The sequence below is a fragment of the Microcaecilia unicolor genome, chromosome 12, assembly GCF_901765095.1.
Source record: "Microcaecilia unicolor chromosome 12, aMicUni1.1, whole genome shotgun sequence".
NCBI lineage: Eukaryota > Metazoa > Chordata > Amphibia > Gymnophiona > Siphonopidae > Microcaecilia > Microcaecilia unicolor.
The window spans coordinates 35477730-35492875 of record NC_044042.1 but is presented as its reverse complement, the minus strand read 5'-3'; the positions used below and the strand labels follow the sequence as shown (position 1 = coordinate 35492875).

Here is a 15146-nt window from a genome sequence, read left to right as displayed (position 1 = left end):
AACTATTTGGCCAAGGCAGACTAGTTTGTAGCCAAACATAATTTAAATATTGTTCTCTTAAAGCTGTATGCCTGTATTCTTTATATGGTTCCCAAAATTATATGTCAATCAGGGATTCGCATGCAAATTAATTGGCTTATGAACGCATTAATGGTAATAAATTGATGTTAACCAACAATTAAGTTAATTGATATTATTAAACATTTGCACACGCATTTTCCTGGGCACTATTTTATAACTCTATGCACCTAAATCCTCTAGTGTGCAACTGAAAAGGGGGTGTGAATAGCGAAGGGGAAAGGGCATTCCAAAAACCTTTGCAAGAGAGTTTTAGAAGAGTGCCATTCCCGCACATGACAAGAGTTGGGCACTTGCATTTATACCAGGTTCAGCTTGTGTAAATATCGACACCCAAATTTTGGATGCAGGAATGGAGCTCTGTTTATAGACTAGAGCTCCACACTGATTTTTTTTTTCCAGCACCAAAATTTGGGCACCATTTATTGAATCTGGTCCATAGTTCAATGGAAAAAGCTCAGATAAACATAAACTTCAGAATTAAACCAAGGAACTAATATGCATAGATCATTCATTAATGCATGCCATGAAGTCACATTTCAATATATAATAAAGTGTTCTACCTTCTACCAAAATATTCTTTTTTTCAGTACTGCATGCAGCTGCCTTTGTAATGCAAAGTATATATAGAAGCTTACATGTTGCCATAAAGGATGTGTAATGCTTTTCTATTCTTTAACCCTCCTGAGGATTCTCATAACGCTTATTACTTAGTCATCTCGGCTCAATTTCCAGAAAATGAAAACTGTCCACCATCTTCCAAGATAATTTATTTAGCCTGCTCTATCAATAACGCCCAGAACGGGTTACAAATTTACATACATAATCAATAACAAACATTTTAAAATAACATAATATAATCTCAAACTGCCAGGTGGTAAACCCTTAAACCTTGCATTAAATAAAAAACAAACTGCCTTGAGCACTTGAATCACACAAATATCAAATGTTGGCCTTAAAACCTGTATTGTATTCTTTTACACAGGGTCTCACCAGTGCAAGAGCCGCAGAGATTTTGGCTCGAGATGGTCCCAACGCTCTTACACCTCCTAAAGGCACACCTGAAATTGTCAAGTTCCTCAAGCAGATGGTGGGAGGCTTCTCCATCCTCCTATGGGCTGGTGCTATCCTGTGCTGGATCGCATTTGGGATTCAGTATGGTCAGGACAACACAGTTGCAAAAGATAATGTAAGTATCACATCGCTGAAATTACAAATTGAACAGCTGTTAAATCATCAGTTAGTAGGTGTGTCAACCAGTGGCGTAGCTATGTGGGGCCATGGGGGCCTGGGCCCCTGTAGATTTGGCCTTGGACCCCCCCTGCCGACGACCCTCTCGACCCCTCCCTCCTGCCGCCGCCTACCTTTCCTGACGGGGGACCCCAACCCCCGCCAGCCGAGGTCCTCGTACAATGTGCAGGACGTCAGACTCAGAAACTGAACGAAGCCTTGCGTCAGAAGAAGAGGACCTTGGCTGGCAGGGGTTGGGGTCCCCCGCCAGCAAAGTTAGGCGGCGGCGGTGGAGGGTTGGTGGCGGGAGGGGGGTCAAGAGATTCGTCGGCAGGGGAGGGTCAAAGTTGTTGTTGTTGGTGGCGGCGGCGGCAGCGGGGGGGGGGGGGGGGGCTAAAATGTGCCCCCTCACCTCGGGCTGTGGACCCCCCTTCCGCCGAAGTCTGGCTACACCCCTGGTGTGAACTACTTGTAAGCATTAAAGAGGAATGCAATCAATGGTGCTGAAAAATGGGTGTCAGAAAAAAAAGTACACTAAGTCCGAATCTATAAAGGATGCACAGTCTGTATAGAATAATGCTTAGCACTGATTGCCATGCCTACTGTAAGCGCCAGACTTGCAGTTGCTGAAACCTGGTATAAAAAAGCCCTAAACACTAAAGTGGAGGGTATAACATTGGCTCAACAGCAGAGGGATTGGATAAATGTGATTCAAAGGTGGGGTTAGCGTTAGCAGGAGAGAATGAAGGACAGTGGGCTGGAAGGAAAAGATGTGTGAGGAGAAGAGTGGGTGGGAAGGAAAAGTTGTGAGAGGAGAGGAGAGGGAGGGTATCTGTATGGGTGAAATTTGTCTACCCTGGTGAAAATTGGTTTTTTGGTGTTTTGGCATCAGGGAGGTTGGGGGGGGGGGGGTGTTGCAGCTAGGTTGCGGGGTATTAAGTTTATTTCTGTAAATTTGGGCAGGATTTCAAATCATAGGGCCTAAGTTAGGCCTAGCAATGTTGGTCTTATGTGCATCACCGCCACAGGATGGGGCACGACCCTGTGGTACCATGGGTCATGGAATGGGTAATGGGGAAAGTATGACGGGAGGAAGTTAAATGGTGAAGCTAGTACATTACCATCTAGCTACATGGGTAGTGAAAAAAATTTATGATAATATATCTGAAAAAAGTTAAGTTCGTAAAGTTGATGTTTAGCAAATAAAGATGTGGCCAGTGTTTTGCCAATTTGAGAAATATAATTGCCTCATATGTGTCACTGGACGTCTGTGAAGTGGCGAATGAAGCTTGTAAATGCCAGTATTAATGTTGACTCTCAAGTTAGGGAGTGAAGATTTGAAATTTATTGCCATTGAGTATTTGACAAATTAAGATATACATTGCCTTTCGTAAAGCTCTTAAGACATTTCAATCGTATTATCTGTAAAATGGGTATGCAATATTATTTTTCTTATCTATATTAGATGCTGTTATATTGTGATTTCCTGTTATGCAGGTTTTATACTGTGTGATCCACTTAGTAAATCCTTTTTGGGAAATTAGTGGAATAGAAGAACTATATAGCATAGCATAAGACAGTATTCTGTAACCACGCGCACAACTTTTCAGAATGACCCTGACACGCCTATGCCCTTACGTGCTATTGGAGTTAGGCGCCCTACCTTATAGAATATAGCGCAGTTAGATGTCTGAACAAATCCGATGTGGTGCCAATTAATTTCAATAATTGGTAGTTAGCACTCAATTATTGATAGCTCATTACTCTATTATTTTGCATGCGCGCAAGCAACTCTGGGCACCATATATTGAATCTGGGGGGGAATAGTATAAACATAGCAAACAGTGTATGACCAGGCCTATTCGATTTGCTCGTTTCCTAATCTAATCTGGAGTTTATATATTACATTGTTTTTTTTTGGTCTGAAAGATGATGACTGATTATCTATGATATTTTAATTGAGTATGACAGCAGTTCTATAAATTGTTGCCTCATTTTAGGTGACACAAAGGGATGTGCATAGCGTCAGTTATATAATGGCTTAAGGGCGCATCTAAGTCATTATAGAATACTACCGCAAAGCCATATTGGACATTCAGGAACTGGTTCAAAACTCTTTTTAAATCCGGATACGCTAACTGCTGTTAACACATCCGCCAGCAAAGAGTTCCAGAGTTTAACTATTTGCTGAGTGAAAAAAAATATTTCCTCCTATTTGTTTTAAAATTGTTTCCATGTATATTCATTGAGTGCACACTCTTCTGAACGAAGGAGCCCTATTCACGAATACTGTGCACTCTGTCCAAACATTGTGTGCTAGTTATGATATTGTCCCTGAAATGAGAAAGTAACAAAATGAAAATACCTTTAAGATGATACAGGAAACTAACAATAATGAAAATATTTTGGCTGCCCAGCTCTGTTCAATAATGGGAATATTTTCTTACTTTTCAGTTGTATCTGGGTGTGGTCCTGGCAGTGGTCGTCATCCTCACTGGCTGCTTTGCTTATTTCCAAGAAGCCAAAAGTACAAACATCATGGCTAGCTTCAGAAACATGGTCCCCCAGGTAGGTAGTTAGAATCATTATTTAAACTTACTTGGGACACCTTCATTCAAGTCCCCTCCCTCGTTCCTTATCCTTTCTATGTACACCTTCTGAAGGTGAGAGAGATTGTCAGGGGAAAGTTGAACCATTCATCAATTGCTTGATCAGGTCTCTGAAAAAGGCACCAGATTGGGTTCCCCTTACTTGCAATGAGAAAAATTCTCTTCTGGAATCTCTATGTATCTGGGGCTTCTTGATATTTGAAGACCCTCAAGTGTGATATAATCATGCCTTGAAGGTAGCACCATATCCTCTAATGAGATTCTGCATATATTGTCTAGAGCATTTTGCTCTTTCTCGTTGTGTTTAGGGAATCCCTTCGCATGAGTGAAAAATGTATTTTACTACTACTACTACTTAACATTTCTAGAGCGCTACTAGGGTTACGCAGCGCTGTACAAATTAACGAATAAGGACGGTCCCTGCTCAGAAGAGCTTACAATCTAAAGGACAAAATGTCAAGTTGGGGTAGATGAGATTTCCTGAGAAGAGATGTAGTGATTAGGTGCCGAAGGCGATATTGAAGAGGTGGGCTTTGAGCAATGATTTGAAGATGGGTAGGGAGGGGGCCCGGCGTATGGGCTCAGGGAGTTTGTTCCAAGCATGGGGAGAGGTGAGGCAGAAGGGGCGAAGCCTAGAGTTGGCGGTGGTGGAGAAGGGTACTGAAAGGAGGATGAGGGTAGAGAGGTAAGGAGGGGCTGCAGATCGAGTGCATTTGTAGGTGAGTAGGAGAAGCTTGAACTGAATTTTAATACACCACAGCAAAAACATGTGAAATAAAAAAAAAAATAGAATTGCAGAAATGACGCTAAAACTGCTAAAAAATGAGCTTCGGAAGTGATACATCTGGTCTGAAAGAAACTCAGTCATTGAAAAGCTTCAAGTCACTGAAGAACCAGCAGTTGTGATTCTGAAAGGAAGCTAAATTCAAATTGAAAAAAAAAAATAACACCTGCTATTACATTTTCTTCAGGTTGCCCTTACCACTCGAGATGGTGAGAAGAAGGAGGTCCCAGCAACAGAACTAGTGGTTGGAGACCTGGTAGAGATTAAAGGAGGAGATCGCATTCCAGCTGATCTCCGACTGATCTTTGCACAGGGATGCAAGGTAAGAGCAAGATTATGAAATCTGTCTTCATAGATGCCAAACACAGAATATTGCATGGTTTTTCAAAGCAGCTTGTATGCAATAGATATAGAATAGTACGATAGCAAATCAACACCTAAGGGTCATGAGGACAAAAACATTAGCAATGTAATGTCTTGCTGTCCTTTCCCAGTGAGAAATCATTTCTGACCATTAGGGGGCCATAGAAAATATTCAGCTCAGAGTGCTTTTTTTTTTTTTGTAATATGCTTCCTTATCTGGTAAGCCTTCTACAAATGGAATCTTGCACTTAATCTTTGCAGATGGCAGCCTTAGGTGGCTCAAGGCCCTTCCCCCCTGTAGTCTAGTATCTCCCCTTCCTTTCTGTGATTTCCCCCCTCCCCCAATGGTCCAGCATCCCATTTCTCATAACTACCCTCCATTCCAAGTGGCCAGCTTCACCCCTTCTACTCCTTTCTCATAACTACCCTCCATTCCAAGTGGCCAGCTTCACCCCTTCTACTCCCTATCTCCCCAGATTACAAGTACATCCCCCTTTCCACTCCCTACTGTCCCCATTCAGCATCTCCTTTCCCTTTCCTTACCCCTCATTTCAAGTTCAGCATCTCCCCCTCTTCCCTGCCCCTGCTACTGCCCTAATTGGAGATTCAGCACTGGCATGCAGCCTAAAAACCTCAAACCCATTCTCAAGCACTGTTGGATTATGCCCCTCCCCCCCACCGTCACTGGAGTTCTGTCAGGGGAATGGCAGGATATGTGTTTAAAGGCTCTGCTGTGGCACTGATTCTGCTTTTAACTTCAGGATAGGTCTGGGAAGAGGTGTGACAGGAGCAGGGATGAGGGATCGATGCTGGAAACGGGATAGGTGGCTAGGGAAGGGAGAAAGGAGATACTGTTGCTCCCTCCCCCAAATGCTGTCACCCTAAGCAGACACCTAGTTTGCCTAGTGCCGGGTTGGCCCTGTGTGGCAGATTCTTTCAAGCACTCCTTTTCTGTGATAAAGATCACCCAGACTATACAAAGTGACAAAGGCATGTCCCTTCAGCCTCCTGATTATCTATTATACGCATCTATTTAATATGTGTGGAATTAAGCAGGGTTCATTGCAAATGCATTTTGTGTCTTGATGCCAGGTGGACAATTCCTCCCTTACGGGGGAATCTGAAGCTCAGCCTCGATCACATGAGTTCACACATGAAAATCCACTTGAAACAAAAAATATTGCTTTTTACTCCACAACCTGCTTGGAAGGTATGTTTAGCATTAATTTGGCTGTTTATTTCTTAATTTCTTGAAGACAGAATTGATGATCAGGACAGAAGTAGGTAGTAGAAAGCTCCCCCATGGTCTTTGTGTCAAGTTTCAAAGGGGAAATATATACATGCGTAAAGGGCTCTGAAAATTGTTCATACAGATCTTTTGGCATTCATTGAATTCTGGCTCCCAGAACAACTCACTATGAATACAGAGATGAACTTGGAGGCTGATATTGATAAAATTTGTCCAGTTAAAAGTGGGAGTTAGCCAGACAAATATTTGGGGTTGAAAATCCTCCCCCCCCTACACATACTCACTGAGGCTATTTTGTAAAGGTAACATATGTTTTATATTTGCCTTATTGTATTTGATATACACCTTACAATCTGATAAAATTATACAAACTTAACATCAATATCAAATACAATAAAATAGACTTTCCTTTTAAGAATGGAGTTCCTATCTTAGGCATGCAAGATCAAGTATACTACCCATTCGCCAATAATGTCTGTTGTTTATTACATCATAGACACCTATGAGCCTTTATGTACTAGCCTGCCCAAAAGCTCTGAGGCAGGAATGTATTTATTTAACATATTTATATCCCGCACCATCTACAGTTCTGGGTGGGTTACAAGAGAACATAAGTAATTAGTAAAAACAAACATACAAATACAATCAATATTACATCAAGACTAACAGTAAATAAAAAAACATGAAACATATATAAAAGAAACAAACTGATTGACCAATCTATTTTAATTACCATAAACTTCAATAGAATAACTCTGTGCAAGAACCAATGGAAACCATGGTGCTCATTTTCAGAGTACATAGACTTCCAAAGTTACATAGAGGTGTATTTTCGAAGCACTTAGACTTAAGTTACATGGTAATATATGTAACTTTGGAAGTCTATGTGATTTTAAAATGAACCTCCATACCTTCAAAAAGATATTAGCAGGATAGAGTTGGTCCAGAGGGCGGTTACTAAGATGGTCAGTGGTCTTCATTATAAAGCGAATGGGGACAGACTTGAAAATCTGAATATGTAAACTTTGGAAGAAAAGTGAGAGAGGAAAGATTTGATAGACATTTAAATACCTCTGAGGTATAAATGCACAGGAAGCAAGTCTCTTTCAATTGAGAGAAAGCTCTGGAATGATGAGGCAGAAAGGGATAGACCTGGAAGGAATCTAAGGATGTACATCTTTGCGGAAAGGTTGGTGGATGCGCGGAATGGCCTCCTGGTGGAGGTAATGGAGATGAGGACTGTATCTGAATTCAGAAAAGCATGGAACAAGCACACAGTATCTCTAACAGAGAAAAGGGATAGTAAATGGTAGAATTGGCAGATTGGATAGGCCACTTTATCCATGCTACTCAATTGAGTAATGAGCCAATTGATGATGTTTGCCTGCTAACAACCAACTGTCATCAATGGCAATAATCGGAATTTATGCACGCTTCTTTTTAGGTTCTAATGAGCATAGCTGAAAAGGGAGCACAGCCATGGGAGGAGTGTGGGTGTGTTTGGGACATTACTCAAATTTATGCATGTTGTGTTAGAATTCGGGGGAATATGCCTACGTTTAGGTGCCGGTGTTTACATTAGGTTTTCAGTGGCATAAATGGCCACACCTAAATATAGACATGTTCCCCGGTCCTATGAGTTATTCTATATACTGCGCCTAACTTTAGGCATGTTATATAGAATAGCACTAGGTGTGTTAATTGGATGCGTCTGCATTTTAGATGCCATTTACAGAATCTGGCCCTATGGCATTTAGCCACTACCTTATAGAATAGTGCACTGGTTCCCAAACCTTGTCCTGGAGGCACCCCAGCTAGTCAAGTTTTTGGGATATCGACAATGAATATTCATGAGAGAGATTTGCATACAGTGGAGGTAGTGTATGCAAATATCTCTAATGAATATTCATTGTGGGTATCCCAAAAACCTGACTGGCTGGGGTGCCTCCAGGACCAGGTTTTGGAACCGGAATAGTGCCTAATGCACATAGAAGGGCATTTTCGAAAGGGACGTTCAAGTTTCGATTTGGACGTCCTTGCAAAACGGCAAAATCTAGGGGCAGGGAAACCTGTCTTTTCGAAACAAGATGGACGTCCATCTTTTGTTTCAAAAATACCATCAGGGACGTCCAAATCCTTAAATTTTGACGTCCCTAGACATGGACGTTTGTGATTTTCAGCGATTTTCGAAACCAAAGACGTCCATGTCAGAAACAACCAAGTGCAAGCCATTTGGTCATGGGAGGAGCCAGCATTTGTAGTGCACTGGTCCCCCTGACATGCCAGGACACCAACTGGGCACCCTAGGGGGCACTGCAGTGGACTTCATAAATTGCTGCCAAGAACATAGCTCCCTTACCTTTTGTGCTGAGCCCCCCAACCCCCACTAAAACCCACTACCCCCAACCGTACACCACTACCATAGCCCTTACGGGTGAAGGGGGGCACCTATATGTGGGTACAGTGGGTTTCTGGTGGGTTTTGGAGGGCTTGCTGTTTCCTCCACAAACGTAACAGGTGGGGGAGGAGCGGATGGGGATGGGTCCACCTGTCTGAAGTGCACTGCACCCACTAAAACTGCTCGAGGGACCTGCATATTGCTGTCATGGACCTGAGTATGACATCTGAGGCTGGCACGACATATTTTTAAATATGTTTTTTGAGGGTGGGAGGGGGTTAGTGACCACTGGGGAATAAGGGGAGGTCATCCCCGATTTCATCCGGTGGTCATCTGGTCATTTTGGGCACCTTTTATGCCTTATTTGTAACAAACATGTCCGGGTGAAAATGTCCAAGTGTTCATCAGGGATGTCCTTGCTTTTTTTGATTATGGGTCAAGGATGTCCAAGTGTTAGGCATGCCCAAGTCCTGCTTTCGCTACGCCTCCAACACGCCCCCTTGAACTTTGGCTGTCCCTTCAATGGACTGCAGTTGGGGACATCCAAAATCTGGTTTCGATTATACTGATTTGGACATTTCTGAGAGAAGGACGTTCATCTTCCGATTTATGTCGAAAGATGGGCGTCCTTCTCTTTCAAAAATGAGCCCAATACTCACCTAACTGCACTTTATGGCATCTTTGCACACAAGTGGTGTCTACAGTTATTCAAAATAGCTTTTATTAACATAGGAACAGATATTCAAAAGCAAATATCCAGATAATGGCTGCTGTTATCCAGGTATTTGCGCTGACAAGATCTATACTTGATTGTTCAAAGGCACTACACGGACTCAATATAGCCACTATCTGGATAGCACAGCCAGTTGCTGCTCTATCCGGACATTCAACATTGTTTACAGATGTGAAGTGTCTGTTCACGCTTTCCAAAAATACTAGGACTAGGGGGCATGCGATGAAACTACAGTTTAGCAAATTTAAAAGAAATCGGAGAAAATCTTTCTTCACCCAACGCATAACTAAACTCTGGAATTCGTTGCAGGAGAACGTGGTGAAGGCTGTTAGCTTGGCAGAGTTTAAAATTGGTTAGACGGTTTCCTAAAGGACAAGTCCATAAACCACTACTAAATGAACTTGGGAAAAATCCACAATTCCAGGAATAACATGTATAGAATGTTTGCACGTTTGGGAAGCTTGCCAGGTGCCCTTGGCCTGGATTGGCCGCTGTCGTGGACAGAATGCTGGGCTCGATGGACCCTTGGTCTTTTCCCAGTATGGCATTACTTATGTACTTATGTAATATTTTTAAACAGTGACCGTAGTATTTCAGTACCAACCCGATGATCTTCATAACTTTCAAGATTACACTTTAGGACACAGCCATTAATCTTGAGATTATTTTTCTGGAGGCTTGCCAAATATTGTTTATTCAGTGCATTAAGAATACCCAGTATGCATGCATTATCGGATTACTTCTCTTAACAAGGTATTATATTACATAAACTATGTATTGCGCATACTTCATTTAAAAATGGACATGCATCCCTATTTTAAGATCTTTAAAACCCTGCAGAGCTAGAGCCAAAACCTTTATGTTCTGTATTTCTCACTCACCATGATTCCATACTGATATTTCTGCCATTGTGGCTGCCCCATGACCTGATTCATTATCTTCCTAAAACCTTTCTCATCCTTCTCTCCATTCTCTATTACCAGTACACGTTATACAAGTGGGATTAGATGGTTCACCTTTGTTTTTCTTTACAGGAACTGCAAGAGGCATTGTAATCAACACAGGTGACAACACCATCATTGGACGGATCGCAACCCTGGCATCTGGAGTAGGCAATGAGAAAACACCCATTGCTGTTGAAATCGAGCACTTTGTCCACATCGTAGCAGGTGTAGCTGTTTCTGTTGGAGTTATCTTCTTCATAATTGCTGTCTGCATGGGGTATAAGATCCTGGACTCTATTATCTTCCTCATTGGAATTATCGTCGCCAACGTGCCTGAAGGACTGCTAGCCACTGTCACTGTAAGTCTGCACACCTTTTGCCAACAACCAGTCTACCTGGTGAATTAATGATCTTTAGAGCCCCATTTCCATAGGCCATCTAGCTCAGAAAAGGGATGCCCAAGTAGGGACATTAAAGACATTTGCTGAACACAGAGCCTGCTGTAGAATACATATAGGACCAGATTCAGGAAATTTGGATGCTAGAAAAAGGTTGGCATGGAGCGCTATTCTATACAGGGAGTGCTCTTTAGAGAATAGCGCTTAAGAGTCCATTCCCTCACCCAAATTTGGGCACCAGTATTTATGCCACGTGAGTCCTGGTGTAAATGCCCAACTCTTGGTATTTGGGCACAAGATGCGAGCAATTCCATAACTCTGTGCACAATCTTTTGGAATGCCCCTGCCCCACCACTAGCCACGCCCCTTTCTGAATTGGATTTAGGCTTGCAGGGTTATAGTATAATGCTCAGGAAGTCGTCCTTGCACATTTTTGATAATGGCAATTAACTGCAATAATTGATAACTTCAGTTTATTGCAGTGAATTGGCTTCTAAGCCAATTAATTTGTGCGTGCATCTTTGATCGGTGCCATATGTAGAATCTGGGAGACAAAGACATACAAGAGCACATACGTATTTGTGGACATATTCAACAAGGAACAGTCATGTTAAATAAAAGACAAGAAAAAAAGAGTGGCTTCCTGTGGGACATTACTCGTATTTGCCAACATTTAGACATTTGAGGGCACATTTTGTAACTTGCATGTGTAACTGCCAGACAAATGCAAAAGCTACATATATAAGAGGAGATAATTAAAGAAATGCATTCCACCAGGTGTGGACTGACAGTGATCTGGGCCCTCGGGCAATTAGGATCATTATGTCCCCCCCCCCCCCCCAGTCCTGCTGCCTCTCTCTCCCCCTGCCTACAGTGCCACTGACCTTTTCATTTAGGCCGGCCACTGATGTCAGACCTTCCCTCTGTCTTGGCCCACCTTTTTGGGAGAAGGAAGTAGTCAGAAGGGGGTGGGCCATGGGAGAGGGAAATTTCAGCAGCAGACAGCCAGTGTACCTGCCGCTGCTCCTGCCTGGATGGACGAAAGGGGGGGGGGGGGTCCTGAGATGAGAGCATAGGAGGGGGAGAGAGGTGGTGTCCTGATCCTGGGGACAGAGAGGAGAGAGGGATGTTGGGCATGTGGGATGGAAGTATTGGGTCCACGCCACTGCCCTATGCCCTCAGGTACTGCCAGGTTGCTCATATAGTCAGTTCATCCCTGCAGCCCACACTTAAGGCCAGTTCTATAACTGGGAGCCTGCACTTATGCGCCACTTGAAAGTGTAAATGTACAGAATATACCAGCCTTTTGGCACGTAAGTACACATATATCTGCTTAAGTTGCAGAAAATCACCTAAGTGGCACAGGGCATAAATGCAAGGGGGGGGGGGGGCATTCACGTGGATGGAGCATGGGAGGGGCTGCTGCTGACATGCACATGGGGGAATTCTATAAATAGTACACAAAAATGGATGCAGAAAAAAATCACCACTAAGCACTATTCTGTAAAGGTGTTCGTCCTTTATAGAATGGCGTTTAGCACTGATTTCTACACCTAACTTTGGGTGCCAGACTTAGCCTGTTGTAAATGCTAGCGCCCAAAGTTAGGCATGCTTACCCAGTATTCTATGTACGTTGTTATAGAATACACCCGCTTTGCATCTAATTTAGGCATTGGGATTTACACCAGGTTTTAATTGGCGTAATTGACTGCGACTAAATTTAGTTGTGTGGACTGGCGCTTGGCCTATTCTATATACCATATGGAAATGTAAACCTATTCTATAAAATGTAGGCGTACATTAGAGAATACACCTAGGCGTATTTTTTTTTCTGCGTGGAATTTTCAGGCATCATATATAGAATCTAGCCCTCCTTCTGAAATCCGTGGTCAGGGCGCTAAAACATTATGTAACCAGCCAGAAGCCGCTCCTGTCCAGTTAAATAGTTCTGAATATCGGCCAGATTATTAATGGCTACCTATACTTGCTGAAAACCAAGAAAATGCATGACGTTAGGATTCTCTTTCTGTACATTTTCCATATCAATGAGGCAGAGAGATAATGAGAGCAATTCTTAAGGGATTTAGCCAGAGTTTATTTATTTACTCCTCCCCCCCACCCCAGATATTGAGCCTGCAGTGGTCAGCAGTTTTTTTTTTTTTAAACACCTGTGCCACAGACAAAAATCTGGGTAGAGCACTGAACTGGCAGCAGCATCCAAATAGCAGTGATGTTCAGCCATTACCCACAAAGATTTTGTTCTGCTGCTTTTGGTTATACAGATATTTATCCAGGTAATGGCACTGAATATTCAACGCTGCGTATGCCTTGTAGCGCTATAGAAATGATAAGTAGATAGATAGAATATTGCCTAAGCGGAAAACCTCTGGCTCTATTCAAGGACCACCCATGGACCACCCCATAAATATCTCAGTGGTGTCATGCTGGACAGCAGAAATATTCATTGGCTTTATCCAGTTACTGGCACTAAATATTCCTCTCACTGGCACTTAGTCTAGAAACTGCTCCATCCCTGATAAATGCCTTTGAATACTGATCCGTTAATTTATTATTTTCCACCTATTTATGTTGACTCTGGGTAGCTAGATTGCTTTGCTGGAGAGTTGTTAGAACAACTGGAAGTGCATTCGGGCTTTTACAAAATGCCCACTTTTAAGAAGAAGCATTCCCAGGGAGGTGTTTAGGTTGCAGGAGGAAACAACAGGTGTGTGTTTGTGTGTTAAAATATATGCACACTCTTCCCCCCCCCCCCCCCCCATTCCTTCCCTTTCAGAAGTAGCAACTGCAAAAGGTGCTTTGAACAACTTGTTGCCACTGGATTTTACAACTCTGGGGCGTACTAGAAAATCACAAGTGTTATCTGGCTAACAGTGGGTGTATATGTCCACTGTTCTAGGTAACCCTCTCTCTGACAGCAAAACGAATGGCAAAGAAGAACTGCCTGGTGAAGAACCTGGAAGCAGTGGAGACACTTGGCTCCACCTCCATTATCTGCTCTGACAAGACAGGAACTCTCACCCAAAACAGGATGACTGTAGCCCATCTTTGGTTTGACAACCAGATACATTCAGCTGACACCAGTGAAGATCAAACATGTAAATATACTAGCGTCGGCATAACCCTAGACAACCAGAGATGGGCAGCATAGCCTCATTGCTGTTTTCACCTTTTCCTTCTGTATTTTCTCCAGAGTTAAAATGGTTTGTTATCATGAAATTAATATTCCATTGTTTTATTTTATTTTAGCTCAGTCATTTGACCAACATTCTGAAACCTGGAATGCCTTGATAAAGATTGTAACCCTTTGCAACCGAGCTGAATTCAGACCTGGACAAGAAAATGCCCCAATATTGAAGGTACACAGAGATAATCGAATCCTCTTTCCTCTGAGAAAGTTTCGTAGACCAGTTGGGCTTCCTTAGTTGCTTGTTTTGTTCTGAAGGCATCTGCAGGGTTTTTCCAGTCCCTTTCTTTCATGTTTTATTCAGACTTCCAGGAAGTCAACAGACCCAAAGAACTTACCCTTACTGCAGTCTCTCTGTCCCTGTCTTCCACTGGTTCTTCTCAATTGCTTGTTTACTGGAATACAGTTTCCCTTTGTTTGCAGAGAGTTGTGGTGGGAGATGCCTCAGAAACGGCCCTGTTGAAGTTTTCTGAAGTCATCACAGGAAATGTAATGGGCATTAGGGACCAAAACAGAAAAGTGAGTGAAGTACCGTTCAACTCCACAAACAAATTTCAGGTGTGTATTTATTTATTTTTTAAAATTTTGTCCTGAAAACAATATCATGCATACCCTACCAGATCCATATCTTTCTGAATTCAAGGACAAACTGATATGATGTAAAGCCATTAATGACCTGCAGTACTTGAACTGCCTTTCAATTTTATGGCCCTGCTCCTCGTGGTTTCCAGCTTTGTGTTTTGGCGAAAGTGGTGGCAAAATTAGAGGTGTATCAACTAGTGGATTTTATTGAAGGGTCAGGGGTGTTGCATCCTAGGCACATGGCATTTCAGTATGGTTATAGTACTGAAACTACCTTGGTGGGATTGCTTAGTGAGTTACGTTTGATTTTAGATCGAGGTGAGATAGCTTTGGTTATTTCCCTAGACCTGGCATCTGCTTTTAATGTAATTGACCGTGAGCAGCTGCTTTGTTGGTTGCAGATGACTGGACTTCGAGGTGTGGTTCTTGCATGGTTTGAAAATTTGTTTTCGAATTGTACCTTTTCAGTAGCTGTGGGACAAGAGATGTCAGCTGTTAGTCAATTGGATAGTTGGGGATAATTCGATTGTTAGGGAGGTTGCGTAGATTTGATCACGTCACCCTGTTATATGT

The 15146-nt window shown here is 42.6% G+C and overlaps 1 protein-coding gene across 2 annotated transcripts in view; it reads left to right on the top strand.

Annotated features, from left to right (window-relative positions):
• Positions 1-15146, top strand: part of ATP12A (ATPase H+/K+ transporting non-gastric alpha2 subunit) — a 54883-nt gene that overhangs the window by 10791 nt on the left and 28946 nt on the right. The window contains exons 4-11 of one of the 2 annotated variants that reach the window (XM_030221153.1): positions 1064-1267; positions 3763-3876; positions 4889-5023; positions 6157-6274; positions 10479-10747; positions 13704-13902; positions 14054-14163; positions 14415-14549. In XM_030221153.1, the coding sequence (XP_030077013.1) occupies positions 1064-1267; positions 3763-3876; positions 4889-5023; positions 6157-6274; positions 10479-10747; positions 13704-13902; positions 14054-14163; positions 14415-14549 (1284 nt within the window). The remainder of the gene's footprint in view (positions 1-1063; positions 1268-3762; positions 3877-4888; positions 5024-6156; positions 6275-10478; positions 10748-13703; positions 13903-14053; positions 14164-14414; positions 14550-15146) is intronic. The other variant, XM_030221154.1, reaches the window with a different exon arrangement.